Below are 23,021 nucleotides of genomic sequence, written 5' to 3' on the forward strand. Positions count from 1 at the left end.
ACAGGCTGTAATGTCACAGTGTTACAGGCTGTAATGTAACGGTGTTACAGGCTGTAATGTCACAGTGTTACAGGCTGTAATGTAACAGTGTTACAGGCTGTAATGTAACAGTGTTACAGGCTGTAATGTAACGGTGTTACAGGCTGTAATGTAACGGTGTTACAGGCTGTAATGTCACAGTGTTACAGGCTGTAATGTAACGGTGTTACAGGCTGTAATGTAACGGTGTTACAGGCTGTAATGTAACGGTGTTACAGGCTGTAATGTCACGGTGTTACAGGCTGTAATGTAACGGTGTTACAGGCTGTAATGTCACGGTGTTACAGGCTGTAATGTAACGGTGTTACAGGCTGTAATGTAACGGTGTTACAGGCTGTAATGTCACGGTGTTACAGGCTGTAATGTCACGGTGTTACAGGCTGTAATGTAACAGTGTTACAGGCTGTAATGTAACGGTGTTACAGGGGCTGTAATGTCACAGTGTTACAGGCTGTAATGTCACGGTGTTACAGGCTGTAATGTCACAGTGTTACAGGCTGTAATGTAACGATGTTACAGGCTGTAATGTCACAGTGTTACAGGCTGTAATGTAACTGTGTTACAGGCGCACGTGGCGTGGCGTGGCGTGGCGTGGCGTGACGTGGCGTGGCGTGCCGTGGCGTGCCGTGCCGTGGCGTGGCGTGGCGTGCCGTGGCGTGCCGTGGCGTGGCGTGCCGTGGCGTGCCGTGGCGTGGCGTGGCTATGGGGTGTTTTTTGTGCCAATGATTACCTAACTGAGCAGACAATCATGACGATCGTCGCTAGCTTTCTCGTGAACTAACAAGCGCCGTGACCAATGACATTGCGAACATACGCTCCCTCGCCGCTACGTCTGAAGAAACTTTTACTTGTTGTCATTACCCAGTGATTGTGTTGCCTGTATGGATGTCGCGGGATTGAACAGTCACAATTTCTTATATTTTCCCCCGTCATTTGGGAAAAACTATCCTATTAAAAAGTTGAAAAAAAAAGTGTGACAAACCGTCTAAGTGAATAAGTAAGGAACCATGACTAATGTGAACCCATAGGTTCCTCCAATCCAATTTTCACAATAAAAGGGAAAATGCGGCATGAAACTTAACCCTTTCAGGTGTGCGATCTCACTTGTGAGAGATGTTTGAGAACTTAACATTGTAATTGTTGTAACAACGGCCACTGGTCATTGAAAGCTATAGTGTTTTAGAATTCCAAGAATACATAAAAAAAAGAAAACCCTAGGGTCAGTATTGTTTAGAAACAGACTTTAGAATGTTTCGTACCCCCTATTGACTTAAACTAGAATGCTTGTGTTTCTAACAGAAACCAGCAATTTCTCCTTTTAATATCTCAAACTACAACACTGGTGAAAGTGCTTTGTGGATGGACTGAAAATGACTTCAAATGTGTTCCAAGCTGTAAATGAATAGTGTCATGCAAAGCAGTTTACTCCTTTATGCCACAGATTAAATACCTTTGAATCACGGTGTAGAAGTTAATAGTCCAAATTCGCCCATAGACCAGATTCTCACAAAATCTTCCAAGACCCTTTTTTGTTATTTGTAAGTGGCCAAATTATATCAGACTTTGTGCACACTAAATGGCATCCATAAACCATCAGTGGTGGTGAATTGTAAAATGTAATCAGTATAAAAATTTTTAAAGTGTTTACAGTGGAAAAGTAAGTTTCTTGCTCACAAATCTGCTTGGATCCTGACCTGCACAGCCACATTGAAAAAAAAAGTATCCAAAACATAAAAAAAGCAAACAACAAAGTAATGTCTTTACTTTAGATTACTATATAAAGAAACTGTAGACACACATTTATCAGTAATGCAAGTTTTATTTGTGTACAATGAAGGCATTTCAAAGCTGCCCCCCCAAAAAAAAAAAATTCAGGGGGCTGGGAGTGGTTGAATGAATAAATCCCACCTGAACGTTCAGCCAAATACGCTTGGACCATCCTCAAAGCCTCCATGTAAATGTCTATGCCATAGACCTCGCTCGTGCGGAATGGATCAATGTTTGATCACAGCTGGGTCTCATATGTGTCCTGTAGACCAGGAATCTGTGCAGGAACCTCAACAGGTGCCTGTGTATCAGGGGAAGGAGCCGGTCCATTCCAGTCGATTCCCCAAGTGGCGAAATCCATCTAATGACACAAAAACCATTATGGTGAAATTCTAATTCTTTAGCTGCTTGGAGACATATCCTACCCTTTCAAAATATCTATAAAATATCCATCTTGAAATAGGGATAACAGATCAATAATAGTCATCGCCAATATACTGTACATCTAAAGAGGAATCACGAATTTACATAATGCTATGAAACCCAGTCAACTCCAATATTATGCTTGTGTGATAAAGATAATATAAGCCCTCTTTTATGTTAGAAAAATAAGCATACTGTACATTTGATAACAAAGAAGTTGCATTTTGGTGCGTCAAAATACATGTTTGCAATTAAGCATTGTAATCAGCAGCTGTAATGAAATGTTTTTGGATGACAGCTTTACCTCATTGAGTATCTGCTCCATATTCAAAAGCTGTCCTGCCACCCACAGCTGCTGGGGGGATTTGTTGCCCTCAGATGACATCGGATGTCTGTCCCACGTTTGGCTGAACAGCTGTAGATGCCAGTTCAGCCTTGCCAGCATCACGTAGTGTAGGCAGATTAGATGGACGTCCTGGTTTGGATCCAAGGCTCCAATGTCCTCCAGATGTCTGAAGGCAGCGTAGTAGGTACCAACAGCCACGCACCATAAGTCACGCCACAAACGTTCTATCCTTTGATTGTGGACAGACTTCCCAGTGATGAAACTCCTTCGGTCTGAATTGGGGGGGCGGGGAAGAAAAAGGAAGTCATGTTTACACAGGGCTACTTCTCCTGGGGCTGGGGCTCTCTCACAACCCCAGATCCCCCCCACACCTGTGACTGCCGTGGTGCCAGCTCCCAGGACCTCTCCTAAAAAGCGGAGACACGGCCTGGGAGATGGCAGGGCTACCACTACAGGAGCTGGGGCTCTCTCACAGCCCCATGTCTCCCCCACACCCATGACCCCCACTCAGACTCCCTCACAGCCACCTGCTGCCGTACCACCACCACCAATTACCACAACCACTACGGCAACCATGACGGAGGCAAGGGGTGATTGGTCACCCATGATGGAGGATGAGGAGGTGGATGTTGTCCCCCCCGCCCCTATCCCCCCCGACCTCGGGCTCAACTCTAAGGGCCTCCCCTAAAGAACAGAGGGCCCAAAGAAACCCGGTCAGGAGGCCTCAGCATCAGGCCCCCTCCACCCCTGACCCTGGGAGTGATACAAGCGAGGATGAGGCTTTTGCTCCTGCTGATTTGTCACCGCAAGAGCTGGATGATTTGTTCCGGGACCCAGCACCGCCGAAGCCACAGGTCTCCCAATTTGCTGGCACTCTGACCCCGAGAAGCTCTAACAGACTCAAAACAGCTGTTCGAAGCCGATTAGACCGCAGCCAAACACAAACTACACTACATACACTCTCCACATCACCCTTAGCACCACGAAGGCCCACCAGACACATGAACACAAACAACAAGATGAAGAGCTGGGGTGTGACTGTGAGCAGGAAGGCACTGATCCTGGGGGACTCTAATTTGAGCAAACTCCCTCCTTTCACGTCACCGGACCTACAAATTGATAGCTACCTGGGAGCTACTTTCAGATACGCTGAGGCCATCATTACCAAAGCCATTTCTCTCACTGCAGTCGAGCAGGTCATCTTGTCGTTTGGCCTCAATAACAGGCAGCAAGATGTTAAACAAACAGCCATTAAACAACTACAGGCTGCGGTCAGAGCAGCGAAGACTAAATTTCCACTGGCTGAAATCTGGGTGCCCATGATCAATTACTCCAAGTCTCCCCTCGGGCGAACAGGGCAATTTGGCAGAATTGAACTCACATATCGCCAAATTTTACAAACACATACCAGCATTTGCCAGTTGATCGTTTTGAAACAGAATGAGACAACATACACTGGACCCCCCAGACTGGGCGACACATACTACAACACTGGGATGACCATGTAAACTAAGTGTCCCCATAAGCCTGCCTCAGCAGGAGGGGTCTAAAAATGTATTGGTTTTAACCAAAAAATTCCAATTGACTCCCCAATTCACTCTTCTCAATAGAGGTCTAAATTTCATTCCTACTAAAGGAAGCAATAAACACATTATTGAACAAAGTAGATGTGATATTCAACAATATCACAGGAGATTAAAATTGGCAACCTATTTTCAAAACAAACGGGATACATCACCACCGCCGTTCACTCCCAAATCAGACTGGACCCCTCCTAGTAGCAAACTGCCCACAGAAATCAATACTCTTATCCAGCAGGACATCAATCATTTTGATTCAAATTTTCGGATTAGTCGCATGCAGCCGAACCTCAGTCCACAGGAGGCCAGAGCCTTAAAAGAGCTCAGCGACAACAAACAACTCATCATTAAACCAGCAGATAAGGGTAGTGCAGTTGTTATTTTGGATAGAGAACAACATCTCTGGGAAGGATACAGACAGTTAAATGATAAAAACTATTATTCCAAATTGAATAAACCCATCTACTTTGACACAATACCACTGGTAGAGAAAATAGTTCAGAAATTGTATGAGAAAAAATTCATAAATGCAAAACAAAAGGCCTATTTACTGGGCAGCTCTGAACCCAGGGCCAGATTATTTTATATGCTTCCCAAAATCCATAAGGATCCCACCAAGTGGAGTAAACCTCATGAAATCCCCCCTGGCAGACCGATAGTATCTGACTGTGATAGTGAAACTTACTACACAGCCGAGTTCCTCGACTACTACCTCAATCCTCTCTCAATGGGACACCCCAGCTACATTAAAGACACATATGATTTTGTGGATAAAATCACAAAACTCCACATCCCTCAAAATGCTATTTTATTCACCATGGACATTGATGGTTTATATACAAAGATTGACATCAAGGAAGGCATACAAGCCATAAAAAATATGTTCCAAAAATATCCCAATAAAAAGAGACCAGATAAAGAATTAATTCAATTATTGGAGATCAATTTGACTAGGAATGATTTTGAATTTAATGGTGAATTTTTCTTACAAATTAAAGGCACTGCTATGGGCAAGAAGTTTGCGCCGGCATATGCCAACATCTTTATGGCCGAATGGGAAACTTCTGCCTTGGCCTCCTGCAGTAAAAAACCTTCCCACTACTATAGATATCTGGATGATATTTGGGGGGTGTGGCCCCATTCGAGAGAGGATTTTGAGATATTTTTAAGCACTCTGAACAACCATAACAACTCTATTAAACGCAAGTCAACCACTAGCTTGACCTCTGTAGATTTTCTGGATACCACCACATATAAGGGACCTAATTTTTTAACCACATCCACACTGGATATTAAGGTATTTTTTAAGGAGACAGACACTCATGCTCTGCTCCATAGAACTAGTTATCATCCCAAACACACATATGCTGGTCTGGTTAAATCCCAATTGTTGAGATTTCATAGAATATGTACTCAGAAAGAGGATTTTAAACAAGCCACTAGGACACTGTTTGCAGCTTTATCCACCAGAGGGTATCCTCGCTCTTTTTTGAGGAAGTCTCTCAAAACCTTCCTGCAAACTAAGCCTCATATAGTGACTGATATATTACCCTTTGTGACTACATATTCTCCATCTGCAGTCGAATTGGTCAGAGTGATTAAGGATAATTTCCAAAATGCCATTAGAGGAACAGAGATTCTACCAGATCACAGGGTGATTGCAGCCTTCAGGAAAAACAGAAACCTGCAGGATCACCTGGTCAAGGCTAGAATCAAGACACTATCGACCCTAAAGGTCAGAGGCCATGGGGAATTTTTCAAGCAACAAACTTGGTTACGCAGCAAACAGAACAACAATGTTTTTCAGACAATAGATCGGGGGAGTCCTCATTCCAAAAATTGTGTATATTTAATTACTTGTGCCAAATGTGGACTACAATATGTTGGGGAAACAGGGAACACTATGCTGGTGAGATTCACCCAGCATAGATATAACATTATGAGAAATAAGGAGACACACACCCCATTAGTTAAACATTTCATATCACATGGCTGGCAATCGGTCCAAGCCACAGTCATACAGAGCAATCCCACCCCCACCCATACCCATACCCCAACCCCACCCCCACCCATCCCCTAACCTTAATCCCACTCTCTTTATCTATCCCTAACCCCAACCCCTGACCCCTACTCCTACTCCTGACCTCTATGGGATCACGCTTTGACCCACACTGTTGACCCCAAACCCAGATGGGCAGTGGGTAATTTTTGACTCCTGCTCTTGACCTTTAGGGGCCTGCACCTCACCCCTATTTTTGACCCTAGGCCCACATGGGCCACGGGGAATTTTTTAGCATCAGATTGATGGCACAAACATCTCACACCACAACACACGAAATCCCGATTTCCCACTACAACACTGTTGTCAGTCAATTGGATATGAGAGAGGCCTAGGGGGGGGGACTTGACCGGTCTCGGGGACTTGCAGTGATGGCCAGTTTGGAGTAGATGAAACCAAACTTCTTTTTCACCTAACCCGAAACTAAACTTCTTTTTCACCTAACTCTAACCCGGGCCAATATTAGAGGAAATACAGTAGTATCATTTATACATAATTGTTCATTTCGAGCATGCTCTCCAGTAGTTCTCCAGCTTTTTCCAATGCGAGAATCCTGGTTTCAACTACAGCAATCTTCTGTAACAGTCGAAAGCAGTCCATGCATCTTGAAGACTCTGATCCAAGGGGAGCCATGTGTTATCCACGCACCAAACCGCAGTTAACTATCCAGAAAAAAGTTTGAAAATAAGTGATCACGACCTCTGATCACTTTAATCCTGTAGAATTAATCATTAACAGGAACCCCCACTCATAGTTTTGAGCAGTGCAGCAGGAAAAACAGGAAAATATTGCCAAAAATAGATAAGCAGGCAGGAGCAAAGCAGAGAGCGTCTGATTGGATGGATGTACACATCTATCTTGTGCTTTTTGCATCGTGTACACAAGGCCTCAAACCTGAACCTCTGTAACAGAACAGTCCGTTTAGACCTACACTTTCTAGAACTTGCTTACAGCAATAGTACCTGGTAGAATTGGGGCTCCAAATCTAGACTTTCTATACCTCCTGTTTGTACCTGGGACCCAGAGCTAGAGTTTCAACAACCTATCACCTAGCGTTAAATACATATTTAAATAGATAGATGGTGTGTAACAACTATAATATATTACAAGTAACTAGTACTTACAGACTTATTGGACAAAAGTCTCTTTTGAAACACCAGATATTAACAATGTGTTTGAAAGGTTTATTGAAACACAGAATTTCTTGTGAAAAGCTGTACAGTGAAGAATAGTAGGAGACAAGGAAACTAACACACAAGGATAATGAGCTAGAGAAGAATGCAAGGAGACACTAGTTAAAATCCTGAAGACATTATGAAAGGAGACTAGAAGGTAAGGAGGAATCTTGGACCTAATTAGATTAAATGAATGAGTAGAAAGTAGACAAATATGCTTAGAAAGAAGATAAAGTGGGAAATTAGGGTACAAGGCCTGAGGAGTTGGGGCAGAAGTAGAGGAAAAAGTTGTTTCTTCCTTATAAACATGGAGTCCCACCTGAAAGAAAGACAGCTGTTACAAAGAAGAATCTACATAGTACTTATCAGTGCTACCAAACTGGGCTTGTCTGGTTTCCACTACAGTGCCAAACTAGATAGACTAGATAGCTAGATGGGCTTACTCACCTTTTGCTTCAGCCTGCCATGATGTGTTTGACAAATGCTGAGAGAGGGAGAGAGGGAAAGTTATATATCATGCCATATGCTAATGTGAACTAATTTCAGAGTTCTGTGTGTGTGTGTGTGTGTGTGTGTGTGTCTGTGTGTGTGCGTGCGTTACCTTCATAGTTAATACAACCATTGCCGTCTTCCTGTCCTCCCATCAGCTGGTCCACTTCAACCTCTGTCATCCTCTCTCCTGATAATATATAAAATAACAATAATAATAATAATAATGATTATAATAATAATAACTTTATTTGTATAGCACCTTTCATACATAAAATGCAGCTCAAAGTGCTTTACAATTTAGCACTAAAGAGAAAAGGCATAAAACAGTTGAATAAAAACAACAAAAACAATTTACATTGAAAGAGGGATAAAAAAGTGCAAATAAGTAGTAATAAAAAGAAATACAAATAAAATAAAAATAATAATAATAATAACAATATAATAAGTAGTTATAATAAATAAATTATCTAAAAGCCAACCTGAATAGGTAGGTTTTCAGTAGGCTTTTAAAAATGCCCAGAGAGCTCGCAAGTCTAATGTCCTTGGGAAGAGTGTTCCAGAGTTTTGGGGCATAGTAGGTAAAAGCAGCTGCCCCGCTCTTTTTGTGGACTACGTTGGGCACATGTAAAACAGCAGCATCAGAGGATCTAAGGGGTCTGGGTGATTGGTAAAAAGTTAGGGAGTCAGAAATATAAGAAGGCGCCATGCCATTCAGGGCTTTGTAGACGAGTAAAAGGACCTTAAAGTTAAAGGACCTTAAAATCAATTCTAAAAGAAACAGGGAGCCAGTGAAGGGAAGCTAAAATAGGAGTAATATGCTCTCTCTTCCTGGTCTTTGCCAAGAGAGAGTTCTGAATAAGTTGAAGTCGCTGAATTGACTTTTTTGGAAGACCAGTGAGTAGGGCATTGCAATAATCTAACCTACTGGAAATAAAAGCATGAATTAATTTTTCAGCATCATGTTGCATTAAAAATGGTCGTACTTTGGCAATGTTTCTCAAGTGAAAGAAACCTGTCCTGGTGACTTTGGTGATGTGGGCGTTAAAACTTAAATCAGAATCTAAAGTTACACCAAGACATATTACTTCTGATTTAGTCTGGTGAGTGAGGTCCCCAAGTCTGTTAAAAAGATTGTCCCTTTTGAATTTGTTTACAATTAAAAGTATCTCTGTCTTTTCCTCATTCAATTTTAAAAAGTTGTCACTCATCCATTGATTGATAGAAGCCAAGCAGGTGGTCAAGGAATATAAGGCATTTGGGTTGGTTGGCTCAACAGAAATGTATAATTGAGTGTCATCTGCATAACTATGAAAGCTGACATTGTGTTGACTAATGATATGACCTAATGGGAGCATGTACAATGAAAATAGAAGTGGATCAAGACAGCTTCCTTGTGCCACGCCAAAGGGTATGTCATATTTCTTGGACATATGATTACCAAGACCAACATAATATTTTCTCCCTGTGATGTAGGATCGAAACCAGTTCAGAGCACTTTGAGAGACCGACCCAATTTTCCAGACGGTTTATTAAAATATTATGGTCGATAGTGTCGAAAGCTGCGCTTTAATCTAAAAGGATGAGGATTGACACTTTGTTTGAATCAACAGCAAGTCTGAGATCATTTATTATTTTTACAAGAGCTGTTTCTGTGCTGTGATTGGATCTAAACCCTGATTGGAATTTCTCTAGGATACTGTTTTCATTGAGAAAGGTATTGAGTTGATTAAACATCACCACTGTGTCAACACTCGCCCGTTGACACAGGAGAGGAACGAGATCAGGGGCCCTCGACCAGAGGAGGGAACTCCTGGAGATCCAGGATATGAAATCTATTTTCCAGCAGGATGTCTTAGGTTTGGTGGAGACGAGAGGAGCGCCTTCCACTCTTTTTAGGACCACCAGCTACAGTCCAGGACTCCGGGTGGTGTGGGATGGAGCTGACTGGGGCTTTGGGTCTAGCCCCCAGCTGGATCCAGGGGTCCTTGGTAGGGGACGGAGCAGCTGAGCACGGAACGGTGGAATCCAGCTCACCAGTGATAGTGCCATTTGCTCATCCCGGGCCTAAGACCAACAGCGTATCGATGAGCTGCTCGGCTTCTTGTATCCAGTAAAGATTGGACATCCTCCCTTCTAACTCTATGACTTTCCGACTGAGGTGATCGCAGCTCTCACAGCTGGACGGAGAGGTGAGTGGGGGCATGGTAGTCGAGTGTTGACAGCGACACAGGCCCAGAAGGCTGGGCCGCTGCAAGGATCAGGCTCCGGTAACTTTAGCTGGTTAGCCTTCGGCAGGTTAGGGTTCCGGGTTGGTAGCAAGCAGTACGGTAATCCGTCCACAGATTTCTTTGAACTTGCCGATTTGATAAAACCAACTAAAAGACTTGTAAAAACTAGGACGATTGGTTAAAAACAACGAATGGATAGAATAATAAAATGCTAAAATAGTATTGTATTTCAGTAAACAACTCAAAAGGCAGCCATATGACATTCACTTAGAATACATAAATCTAAACATGCCTGGCTGCCTGAAGGTGTCGCTCTTATTGATCCTCAGTTTTCCTGTAGCTTCAAATTCAGGACCTTGATGCTCGGTTACATCACACAAATGCCAAGTTGGGTAATGCTGACAGTTTCCTGAGTGTAACTTGACTCCTGTCTGGAACCAGAAGGATCTCATGGCTAAAGAACCACAGTGGAGAAGAACTCAGTCTGCCAGCAACTCAGCAACTCAGTCTACCAGCAACTCAGCAACTCAGTCTACCAGCAACTCAGTCCAACTCAGCAACTCAGTCTACCAGCAACTCAGCAACTCAGTCTACCAGCAACTCAGTCCAACTCAGCAACTCAGTCTACCAGTAACTCAGCAACTCAGTCTACCAGCAACTCAGTCTAACTCAGCAACTCAGTCTACCAGTAACTCAGCAACTCAGTCTAACTCAGCAACTCAATCTGCCAGCAACTCAGCAACTCAGTCTAACTCAGCAACTCAGTCTACCAGTAACGGTCTGCCAACAGCATTGACCTGCCTGTTTAAGTCATTTCCATCACTTGCTAGGTACCAGTGACTGATGGGCAGGCTGTGTTTGGAGGGGTGAGAGCAGAAGTGGAGGAGTGTGTGTGTGTGTGTGTGTGTGTGTGTGTGTGTGTGTGTGTGTGTGTGTGTATTTAAGAATACTGCCATTGATGAGGACATTGTCATTTTCAGGTCTATTTTAGTGGATATCGGCAGCCTGAATAATCCTCCCATTGGCTCCAGTGATTTTTGGTTGTCTCTCTTCCCTTCCATTTCAAAATCCTCCAAATCCCGAAGCTGGCCCTCCACCTAGCAGCAGAACACTAGCAACTTATGATGGAAATATTGTGTTTGTTTCTACTATCTCAAATGGAGATTTTTGTGGAGATTTATCAATTTCTGACTTACCTACACGTGTGTTGGTGTTGGAAGACACAGGGCGTGTGTGAAGCGAAGAGTGCAGTTGCCTAGAACAGTAGCTTTGCAGTAGCCTGCACTTCTGCTTTCAGCGACCTGCTTTGTGTGCCTGCCACTGGCTAGCTCCTCAACCTTGAGGAGTGAAGAGGGGAGCCGAGTGCGTAAGCCTCCCCCTGCCAGTACATAGCCTCTCCACCACCAAGACTCCTGCAGTGCCTCCCCATGGCAACACATGGTAACTGGGTATCATGCGATCCCAGGCTGAACTGCATGGGGATCTCGGAGCAGCAGTGGGCCCCAGAGGCGGGACGCGCAGGCCCACCGGTGAGTGGATACGCCCTGGCATCCGCCAACCACTGCCCCACCTATGGGTCAAATAGCACCCCCGCTGCCTTGTGGGTATCCTCTGGAATGGAAAAGGCTAAGGGAGCAAACCCTGACAGAAAACACGTCCTGGACTCTGTCAGGCAGTTCAATGTTTTGAAGCATCGCTCTGGCAACTCCTGCAGCCGAACTGACGGCAAATGTATCGGTTCATCGTTCCTTTGGATCGCGCCAGGGAGGCCGAGAGGGGAGCCCTGCCGCCTGGGCAACACAGGGCCTCCACACACTTTGCCCAGGCTTCTTGTGCCCTGGAGAGGAAACTCCAGCTTCACTGTGCAGTGGAGGCACAACATGGGAGGTCAGCAGTTACCGCTTTTAAGCCCTTTCTCAATTGGCATAGAGATGGGTGCCAGGGGCTGCCTCCGACAGTGGGAGAGATGCCAAAATCTCACTGGACAGCTACCGTCCGCCTCAAGCTGGGCAGCCCCCAGCCAATTAGGTGCTGTCCCGCCACAGCCTACTTACTTCATTGGGTGCATGAAGCTTAGGGATCTATCCTAACAAGTGGGCTGTAAATTTGCGCACCAAGCAAAACAAAGAAAGTAAAGACCCCAGCATTACGCTTGGGATGCTGAAACGTCAGGACCATGACACCCGGACTAACAGACAACCTACAAGAGATAAGCGATGTCCGCAAGACTGCAGTCATAAACAACGAACTTCAGAAGCGACAAATTGACATCTCGACCCTTCAGGAAACCCGACTCCACTCATCAGGCTCACTAAGTGAAAAGGACTACACCTTTTTCTGGCAGGGGAAGCCTCCTGAGGAAACCAGGGAATATGGAGTGGGTTTTGCTGTCAGGAACACTCTGCTGGGAGCAATAGTACCACCCACAGGCGGCTCAGAGAGAATCTTAGCCCTCTGCCTGAACACAACCATGGGACCTGTCCACCTGGTGAGTGTGTACGCCCAAACACTTAGCTCCTCTCAAGAAATAAAGGACAAGATTTATGATGAGCTTGAGGCGACTGTAAAAAACATCCCCAAACAAGAACAGCTTTACTTGCTTGGTGACTTCAATTCAAGAGTTGGCGCAGATCGTGACTCCTGGCCATCTTGCTGGGACACCATGGCATTGGTAATATGAATGAGAATGGGCAGCGTCTCCTTGAGTTCTGCACATACCACAACCTATGCATTACCAACTCATACTTTCAGACTAAACCCCGTCACAAAGTCTCCTGGAGACACCCACGGTCTGGTCACTGGCACCAGCTGGACCTGATCCTAACACGATGCGCTGATCTCAGAGGCATCCTCCAAACCCGCAGTTTTCACAGCGCAGACTGCGACACAGACCACTCCTTCGTGTGCTGTAGAGTCAAGCTACAGACAAAAAATATTCACAGAGCCAAACCAAAAGGAGCCCCTTGCATTGACAGCAGCAAAACAGCTGATCCAACCAAAACTGCGGCCTTCCTCTGTGCCCTAGAGAAATCCCTCCCTCACCTACCCCAATCTTGCTCTGCCCAACAGTATTGGGACGGCTTACGGGACACCATCCACAGCATGGCCTTGACAGCTTTTGGCAGAAAGCTGAGAAGGTCCAACGACTGGTTTGAAGCCAATTCAATGGATTGGCACCGATCCTGGAAGAAAAACGTATTGCCCTCACCAACTACAAATGCACTCCAACTGACAAGACCCTACATGCCCTCAGAACTTCAAGGAAGAAACTCCAGCAAGCCTCACGACGCTGTGCCAACAGCTACTGGCTACAGCTTTGCAGCCAGAGTCACAGGCAGGGTTCAGAGCAGGAAGATCTACTATGGACATGATCTTCTCTCTGAGACAGCTGCAGGAGACGTGCAGAGAGCAGAGAAAACCACTCTACATGGCCCTCATTGACCTCACCAAAGCTTTCGACCTTGTGAGCAGGAGCGGCCTCATCTAGATGGTTGAACGGATAGGTTGCCCCCCAAAACTCCTCCGCATCCTCCAGTCCTTCCACACCGACATGCAAGGCACCATCCAGTTTGATGAGTCCACCTCAGACCCCTTCAAAATCTGTTGTGGTGTCAAGCAGGGATGTGTGTTGGTGCCCACCTTGTTTGGGATACTTTTCCCTCCTCCTGCAGCAAGCCTTCGGAACATCAACTGAGGGAGTCTACCTACACACAAGGACAGACGGCAAACTATTCAACCTCGCTCGACTGAAAGCTAAAACAAAGACATGCTGTTCGCTGATGACGCAGCAGTGGCAGCACACTCCCAGGAGCACCTGCATCTGGGTTCACCCAAGCATGAAAGGACTTCAGCCTGACCATCAGCCTGAACAAAACCAAGACGATGGGACAGGGCACTGAAACCCCCCCCCCCTCCATCACCATCAACAACTACACACTGGAAGCTGGAAGCATTTTCACTTACCTTGGGTCCACCATCACCAACAACCTGTCACTCGACGTTGAACTCAGCAGCCGCATCAGAAAAGCAGCCTTTACTTTTGGGAAGCTCACAGCTAGAGTATGGGATAATGGAAAACTCACAGCCCACACAAAGGTACAGGTGTACAGAGCCTGTGTCATCAGCACACTCCTGTATGGCAGTGAAGCTTGGACCCCATACTCACATCAAGAGCGGAGGCTAAACAGCTTCCACCTGCGCTGCCTGAGGCGCATACTGGGCATCACCTGGAGAGACAGGATCACACATACAGCAGTCCTGGAGAGAGCACAGCTTCCCAGTATGTACTCTCTTCTGAGGCAACGACGTCTCCACTGGCTGGGCTATGTCCGGCAGATGGACGACGGATGAATCCCGAAGGACATTCTCTACGCAGAACTGTCATCTGGCAAGAGGCCAACTGGCCGCCCACAGCTACACTATACGGATGTCTGCAAGCAAGACCTCAAGTCCTTCAACATCAACCCTGTCACCTGGGAAGATGCCGCTCAGGACCGTCTTCAATGGCAGCAGGCACTCCGCAGTGGGCTGCTGACATACGAAACCACCTTGGCTCAACACCAAGAAGCAAAGAGAATGAAGAGGAAGCAACAACAACAGGATACCACCACATCATCAACATCATCGGGGCCGGGCTACACATGTAACATCTGTGGCCGAGTCTGCCTCTCATGGATTGGACTTCACAGTCACAGCAGACGCTGTGCTAAAACTCCCAGGCACAAGAAATCTATGGTCTTCCAAGACTGCGATGCCGACGACACGCTACCATCAATCCCACCTGTTTTTCCAGGTGGGATTTGCCACCTGGAAAAACCCCTCTTTTGTCCAATAGAAGCTGTTTAAATCGATGCTGCCTGGTGCATTGGTTACTCCCCTAGTTATTTCAATGTCAGACTTCCTATTTCTGCTCTTGCCTCCTTCACATAACAGAGTACACAGAGCACATATTTGCATTTTAAGAGATCAAGCTCATTTCACGAAATTTCAGGAGATCAGGCTGTGATACTGACATTCTCCAGTCGAACTGCTAATTCAGCAGCTGTTGTTTAAGAAAGAAGAGATGTGATTATTTTGCAGGTCGGCTGTACATTTAATTACAGTCTGGAGGAAGCCTTCCTTATGTTTAAGTATCTTGTGGCAGCTATCTCACAGCTGGGCTACAAACGGATGTTGGTGTTTATATTTGGCAGCTTCGGCAGTGCTCACAGGTTAGTGGTAAGAGAACTGTCAGGAATGCCAAATTCACAGGCGAAGGAGCTGGTGCGGTACTGCTCTGTGTGTGATTTATATCTTTCTCCATATTTGGAGAAAGCGCTGCTACTTGTGCTCTTGGTGGGCCTTGTTAACATTACCTCAATAGTTATGTGACTGAGATAAAAACATTGTTTTGTATCCCTATTATTTATGTCCAGTGATGCATTGTTGATATGATGACATAAAGAAAAGTATTAAAAAGTCCATACCCAGTGTGGCCAGTACATGTCTTAGCTCCGCCCCCATCACAGTTCCATTTCCTTCTTTATCGAACACCCTGAGGCCTTCCACAAAGTCCTCAAATGTCCCCTGTTCTCACACACACACACACACACACACACACACACTCATTAGTAATACAGTAATCAGTAATACGCCATTGTACTGTCTGTAGTACCTGCTGATTAGTAGATTATTTGACTAGAATTAATTTAAAATTGTTTAGCAGACACATTTTTAATGCATTAATTGTTTATACTGGGTACTTTATGTACTCAAAAAAACTGTTTATTCTGTACATACTGTAAGGTCTTCTTTCACCAACACAGTCTTCTAACCTTTAGGAACCTGTTGAGTGTAACTCCACACTGAGCCTTGACCTGGTGGGTGAGGTGAAAGGTTTTATCGTACCTGGTCTTTAGACTGAGCCACGTGTTGCAGCATGGGTAAGAAGGTCTCAAAGTCCACCAGTTTACTGTCCATATCTAGTTAAGGTAGGTTGAGAGGGAGAGGAGACAAGAAGGGAAGACAGACCAAAGGAACATCTGAATTTACTGCCAGAGGTTTCAAACAGCTGAGGACCAGAAATATTGTCATTGTGTTTACCAAGAGTTGTGCCATATACTGATGTATACCACATAGGTGTAGGGTTGGTATATACTGAGATATACATGTAAGTGTAGGGTTGGTATATACTGAGATATACATGTAGGTGTAGGGTTGGTATATACTGAGATATACATGTAGGTGTAAGGTTGGTATATACTGAGATATACATGTAGGTGTAGGGTTGGTATATACTGAGATATACATGTAGGTGTAGGGTTGGTATATACTGAGATATACATGTAGGTGTAGGGTTGGTATATACTGAGATATACATGTAGGTGTAGGGTTGGTATATACTGAGATATACATGTAGGTGTAAGGTTGGTATATACTGAGATATACATGTAGGGTGTGCCTCACTTTGAGCTAAGAAACAAAAGCCAAGCTGAAACAATATGTTGGCCATAATGATTTTGGCCATGTGGTGTGTGTGTGTGTGTGTCTACCCTCGGCCTTGGGTCTTCCCAGAACTCGGTGGACTTCGGCGTTGGTTGGGTTCTGTCCTAGAGCTCTCATCACGTCTCCACACTGAGAATAAGTGATCTTCATCTGGTTCTCTGGAGTCCTGTCAAACAGCTGGAAGGCCTCTTTAAACTCTGAAACAACATTAATATTAGTATGAATATTAGTATTAGCAGAGATGTGGACTCGAGTCATTGTGACTTGGACTCGAGTCGACTCGAGTCACTGTTTTGATGACTTGCAACTCGACGACAGAAAATAAATGACTTGAGACTCGACTTGGACTTGGAAGTTAAAGACTCGTGACTTAATTTGACTTGAGACATGATGACTTGAATGACTTGTTTGTGTTCATTTTATGTTTTCAGTTTAATATTAAATATAAAATATTAAAATCGTTCAACGTTGTCAATGTTCCTGTATGCAAGCGCACACTGGGAATGGCATTGTCATGATTGGATGACTACCCTGTCAGTCAAGCTCCTCGCTACCTGATGTTTTTTTCAACGAGAAGCACTCGTTAGTCGTTACACCCTCCCGCTCTAGACTATTTCGTATTTCTGGTGGTTACACACACACAGTATGATCAGATCTTTATACGGTCTATGGATCAGATCAGATCAGATCATCATCATCATGGCGGCCGCGACTGTGCCAAGAGTCATCACTTTCGGATTCAAAAATTTCACGTGAAGGAAAAAGGCGAACTGCTGAATGCAAGACCTGCTCATCAAAGATTTCTGACAGCCAGACTACAACATCAAACTTTGTTCGTCATTTGAAGACTCATTCGGATCGGTAAGTGTCTGTGAGGGCTGATGTTAGCTAACGTTAGCCAGATACAATCTGTTCTCTCACAAATCCGTAGCTAGCTAACATTAGCCTGATATGATATAATCTGTTCTCTCACAACTCCGTAGCTTGCTAACGTTAGCCTGATATGACAGTCTGTTCTCTCACAACTGGCAGGTGGCTGGTGTTAATTTCCCTCCCTGCTATAGCAAAACGATTGATATCACTAATGTCACTACATTTAAGCCATAATGAACTAATATTTAACCATAACGTTACTTTTATTTTTGCTGGTTATATCTCAACAAAGTGTAAAGGGGTTAGGGACTACCGTATTTCCTCAAGTGACTTGACTTGGGACTTGACTTGCCTTAATTAAGGACTTGACTTGACTTGACTTGACATAACCTGTGACTTGACTTGACTTGACTTGCCCAAGAAAAAATGACTTTGGACTTGCTTGAGACTTGGACCAAATGACTTGGGACTTGCTTGAGACTTGGACCAAATGACTTGAGTCACATGTCTGAGTATTAGTATTAGTCCTGTCAAACAGCTGGAAGGCCTCTTTAAAGTCTGAAACAAATATAATATTCAACCCGTTCTCATTCCCAACTCGTCCTATGTTGACTCTGTCAAATCCCTTGGCGTTGCTATAACGACGCTAAAGGTTCCCTTTCGCGTCTGTACAGGATGCACCGGGTGTTCCATAGACTCCATGGTAAAACCTCGCAACAGGATTGGACGCCTACAGCTTTCTCTCCTGGACCACGGAACATACAGTCTGGCCTACAAACCGGAATGGCCAATAAGGCATTCCGGTTTGCTGCATTTCTTTGCTTGAGCTCTTTGGTGATAATATTATTTTTTTTAAAAATTGGTTGTAGATCAATTTCAAGGCCAAATGAAAAAAAAAAATTGCTTGCATTTACCATTTGATGTCACCTGCTAGATAAATAAATATATTTGTCTCATAACCTATACAACAAGTTATTTCAGTGGCATCTCAATAAACTCCATAAAAGATAGCACTTTATAACGACTGTATCATTACATCTACTTTACAATAAGCACAATTTAAATAGAAGAACGCAGCCGGGAGTTCCGTTTCAAAACATTGCATAATCCGTTTCGTCATTGAACATACCTCTTTCTGCCCGTGAAACACAGCTGATGAAATCATGGCAAAATAGCACCAAAAAAAGCATATTTTTGTAATTTGTTTGATTAGGGTTAGGGACCGCCTACCTTATTAACATACGGACACAGAAATACAGAAATAAATAAATGTAGAAATGTGGAAATACAGAAATAAATAAATGTAGAAATACAGAAATAAATAAATGTAGAAATGTAGAAATACAGAAATAAATAAATAAAAGTAGAAATATATAAATAATACATGTAAAAATACAGAAATAGCCTTTTTCATGACCAAAATGTATTTATTTTTCATTTATTTATGTATTTAATTATTTATTTCTGCATTCATTTATTTATTTATGCTTTTGTCATTTTTTGTCCTTCATATACTTGTGCCCATCTGAGCGCCCATGGGCGTGTTGGTGTTAAAATGAGGTGTGGTCAGGCGCATTGTCGGCGCATTGCTATCTTGAGGCAGCGGAAAGCGATTGCGCCATTGATCAACAAAAACCTGGTCTAAAGTCAATGGCGCAGTATTTTCCTGCTATATAAAGGGCGCATTATTCAGATAGTAAGATGCGCCTACATAGGCAGGTGCACAACGCACGTGCACTCTGCTTGTTACACACACAGGGAAAAACACTGGACAAACACAGTGCCGGCGCGTGCCAATCAGGCGCCCTGGGCAAAACTGTAAATGCCGCCCATCCACACGTTCTCATGTTTTATCAACTATTTCACATAGGGTTGCCAACTCAATGTTATTTTGCGGCGGGGGTGGGGTGGGGGGTGTTATACAAACTCAAAGTTTCGGTCAATGAGAGAGAGAGAGAGAGAGAGGGGGAGAGAGCGAGAGCGAGAGAGCTGCATGGCATCAGCAGAAAGACAGACAAAACGATCTGATCATGTTTTTTTTTTTTACTTAATGACCCTGACGCTGTTGGCTATTATTTTGTTGATTTTGGCATAACCTATAGGTCTGCTCGCGCGCTTTCACTTCACGCACGAGCAGATCCGTTTCCTCAGCAGAAAACCGTTCGTTTCTCCAACTTGCCGAATCCGTCATTTAAAGAGCAATGCGCCAAGGTGCAAGCGCACCTGGCTTTTAAAGGGAATGGGAGATGACACTCTGATTGGTTGATTTCATGTTACGCCCAAAATACATCTATGATTAATTAAGGGACTACAGTATTTCCTCTAATAGTGGCCGGTAGTCAATTAAAAGCCGGGTCTCCGATAATGGCCGGGGCCGTGGTCGACACGAACAAATAAAGGCCGGCCCCAAATACATATTATTATTATTATTATTATATATTTGGGGCCGGGGGAAAAAACAAAGGAAACAAGACTAGGTCAAAACCTAGTATATGGCTGGACCGTGTCCATCTCCTCTCTCCGCCTGTCCTCTCCCCCGCGCCCACGGCCCGCATTGATCCTCCCGATCCAAGCCCCGGACGGCGTCGACGCATCGGTGTCGGGACCCCCGCCGAAATCTCGGCCGGATCACCGGGAACAAATCGGCGCCCAGCTATCGGCACTGGCCGGAACCGTGTCCCGGGAAACTCCGGGAAGCGTCGGCCCTCGACGCGCCGAAACCTCCATGCTTGTCTGTGTCTCTCTCTCCGCCGACAGAACAGAGGGCTGTCAGGTGGACTGAGCTCGCGCATATGCATCGAAATAAACGGCGATATGATATAACTGTATAGATTCTACTTTAGCTTCAGTTAGCTTCAGCTTACATGCAAACAACGGTGGATACTGGTAAACTCCTGGTGCCTGTTTGTAACTGTAGTTTGTAATAACGTACAAGTGCCACAAGATGGCTCGGCCGGCGGAAGTCTCTGGAGCGTGCCGTCGTCGATTACCGTAATTATCATAATGCATTGTAGTAACAAAAAAACGGCTACCTAACGAACCCCAACAGAAGCAGATCAGAAAACAAGGAGGCTTCGTACTAAAATATGAGCAAATATACTTATCGAACAGAGGGAATTAGAAATAAAGGCCTGTCTCTAATATAAACCTGCTTCCAATAAAGGCCTGGTACTCTCTGCAGTTGAGGTAAATAAAGGCCCGGGCCAATATTAGAGGAATTATGGTAAGTACAACCCCTTTGCGCCTTGCGCCTTACTTTGCGCCCAGATTATGCGCCGTTTAACTACCGAAAGTGGATTTGGACACGCCCTAAATGCACTTGTGCCATGCGCTTTAGACCATTCGCTATAGATCGTTTAAATAGGGCCCTATATCTATCTATATCTAACACATTATATCTTGTAGTGTGTGTGTGTGTGTGTCTGTGTGTGTGTGTGTGTTAGGGGCATGCAGTTTTACCTTCAATCTGATCAGCACTGAACTCAATCTGAAAGAACAAAACAGAATATTGCTGATCAGAACAAAACAGAGCAACAAAGAACTGTGCTGTCAAATCAGGATGTAGGTCTGATCAATGAGTTCTTGCAGCTTACAATGCATTAAAGCATTATCTGCATTGAGCAGAAGTTTTTTGTCATCCATCTTTTAATTTGTAAGATACATTCAATTTTTTTTGTTGATTAGTATCACCAGGTTTCATTGATTTACAAAGTTTGTATCATTTGCATAGGAGTGGAAGAGAATGCCATAATTATGGATAATATTGTTTAATTACCAGTAGAAACCAGTAGAAGACTGTGTTGTACTGTCAGCTCCCAGTAGAAACCACTTAACCATCAGTAGATGAGTTTTGAAATCTAACATGAAGCCTTCTGCGTTTCCCTTTCATGTTGCTTGTAGATGTATTTGAATTTGGACGGACAGACAGATGGACAGGTGGAGAGACAGGCAGGCAGGCAGGCAGGCAGTCAGACAGACAGGCAGACAGGCAGGCAGGCAGTCAGACAGACAGGCAGGCAGGCAGGCAGGCAGGCAGACAGACAGACAGACAGTCAAACCCTCTGACCTTGATGCTGTGGGGGTCGAAGTCGGGTTCTTTAGCAGCCTCTGGCTCTGGAAAAGCTTTCACTGCTTCCTTCTTTGGCTCTGGTTTCTTAGGGGCCATTATGGACAGATAAATATGAATATGAATATAAATATGGACAGATTGGGAGAGGAGGAAAAAGAGGGAGATTTAAAGGAAAGAAAGAGAGGAGAGTCAAGAAAAGAGGGAGATTTGATGGAAGGAAAGAGGAGAGTCAAGAAAAGAGGGAGATTTAAAGGAAGGAAAGAGTGTGCAGAGAGGAGAGGAAACAGGGCAGCTCCCTCTGTAGAAGGCTTTTAAACCCCCCCCAGCCCCCCCACCCAACACACACACATGTAAGTTCATGTCCTTTTAAGGTCAGGAGCTGTAATTCTCTCAGGCCTTCTGCTGCAGAAAGACAAACTTCAAATAGAGTTCAAGAAATTCTCCTATTCTCTGTAGAACCACCATAACCTTAAATAGAAAGGAAGGAATTCTACTATCCTCTGTAGAACCACCATAACTTTAAATAGAAAGGAAGGAATTCTACTATTCTCTGTAGAACCACCATAACCTTAAATAGAAAGGAAGGAATTCTACTATTCTCTGTAGAACCACCATAACCTTAAATAGAAAGGAAAGAATTCTACTATCCTTGGTAGAATAAAACAAGGAGTTAAGGGAGATTGTCGGCTGTATTAAGTAGACTTTGTAACAATTGTTAAGAAAAGTGCTATATAAATAAAGTTATTATTATTAAGTTATTATTAGAACCTGCGGACTAATGGAGTCATCTAGCAGGTTTCGGCTCAGCTTCAGCCCCAGAATTTAGACTTCAGGCTTCAGGCTTCAGTCCCAGACTTTAGACTTCAGGCTTCAGCCCCAGACTTTAGACTTCAGGCTTCAGCCCCAGACTTTAGACTCTAGACTTCAGGCTTCAGTCCCAGACATTAGACTTCAGGCTTCAGTCCCAGACATTAGACTTCAGGCTTCAGTCCCAGACTTTAGACTTTAGACTTCAGCCCCAGACATTAGACTTCAGGCTTCAGTCCCAGACATTAGACTTCAGGCTTCAGCCCCAGACTTTAGACTTCAGGCTTCAGCCCCAGACTTTAGACTTCAGGCTTCAGCCCCAGACTTTAGACTTTAGACTTCAGGCTTCAGCCCCAGACTTTAGACTTCAGGCTTCAGCCCCAGACTTTAGACTTCAGGCTTCAGCCCCAGACTTTAGACTTTAGACTTCAGGCTTCAGTCCCAGACATTAGACTTCAGGCTTCAGTCCCACACATTAGACTTCAGGCTTCAGTCCCAGACTTTAGACTTTAGACTTCAGGCTTCAGCCCCAGACATTAGACTTCAGGCTTCAGTCCCAGACTTTAGACTTTAGACTTCAGGCTTCAGCCCCAGACTTTAGACTTTAGACTTCAGGCTTCAGCCCCAGACTTTAGACTTCAGGCTTCAGCCCCAGACTTTAGACTTTAGACTTCAGGCTT

The 23,021-nt window shown here is 44.4% G+C and overlaps 1 protein-coding gene across 2 annotated transcripts; it reads right to left on the reverse strand.

Moving 5' to 3' along the window:
* Positions 1-1,881: 1,881 nt before the first annotated feature.
* myl4 (myosin, light chain 4, alkali; atrial, embryonic) lies at positions 1,882-21,634 on the reverse strand. Of its 2 annotated transcripts, XR_013504963.1 has the most exons (9): positions 21,532-21,634; positions 20,925-20,952; positions 16,640-16,789; positions 15,996-16,069; positions 15,575-15,674; positions 7,991-8,068; positions 7,837-7,873; positions 2,534-2,847; positions 1,882-2,167 (listed from the first exon to the last, which is right to left on the reverse strand). XR_013504963.1 is itself a non-coding variant. In XM_071925441.2 (8 exons), the coding sequence occupies exons 1-7, from the start codon at positions 21,628-21,630 to the stop codon at positions 7,845-7,847; spliced, it is 558 nt and encodes a 185-aa protein (XP_071781542.1). In that variant the 5' UTR covers positions 21,631-21,634; the 3' UTR covers positions 7,578-7,708; positions 7,837-7,844. The 2 variants fall into 2 exon arrangements, 1 of the variants encoding a protein (XP_071781542.1); XM_071925441.2 differs by lacking the exons at positions 1,882-2,167; positions 2,534-2,847 and adding an exon at positions 7,578-7,708.
* Positions 21,635-23,021: the final 1,387 nt, after the last annotated feature.

This window comes from Centroberyx gerrardi, chromosome 7, assembly GCF_048128805.1.
Source record: "Centroberyx gerrardi isolate f3 chromosome 7, fCenGer3.hap1.cur.20231027, whole genome shotgun sequence".
Classification (NCBI taxonomy): Eukaryota; Metazoa; Chordata; class Actinopteri; order Beryciformes; family Berycidae; genus Centroberyx; species Centroberyx gerrardi.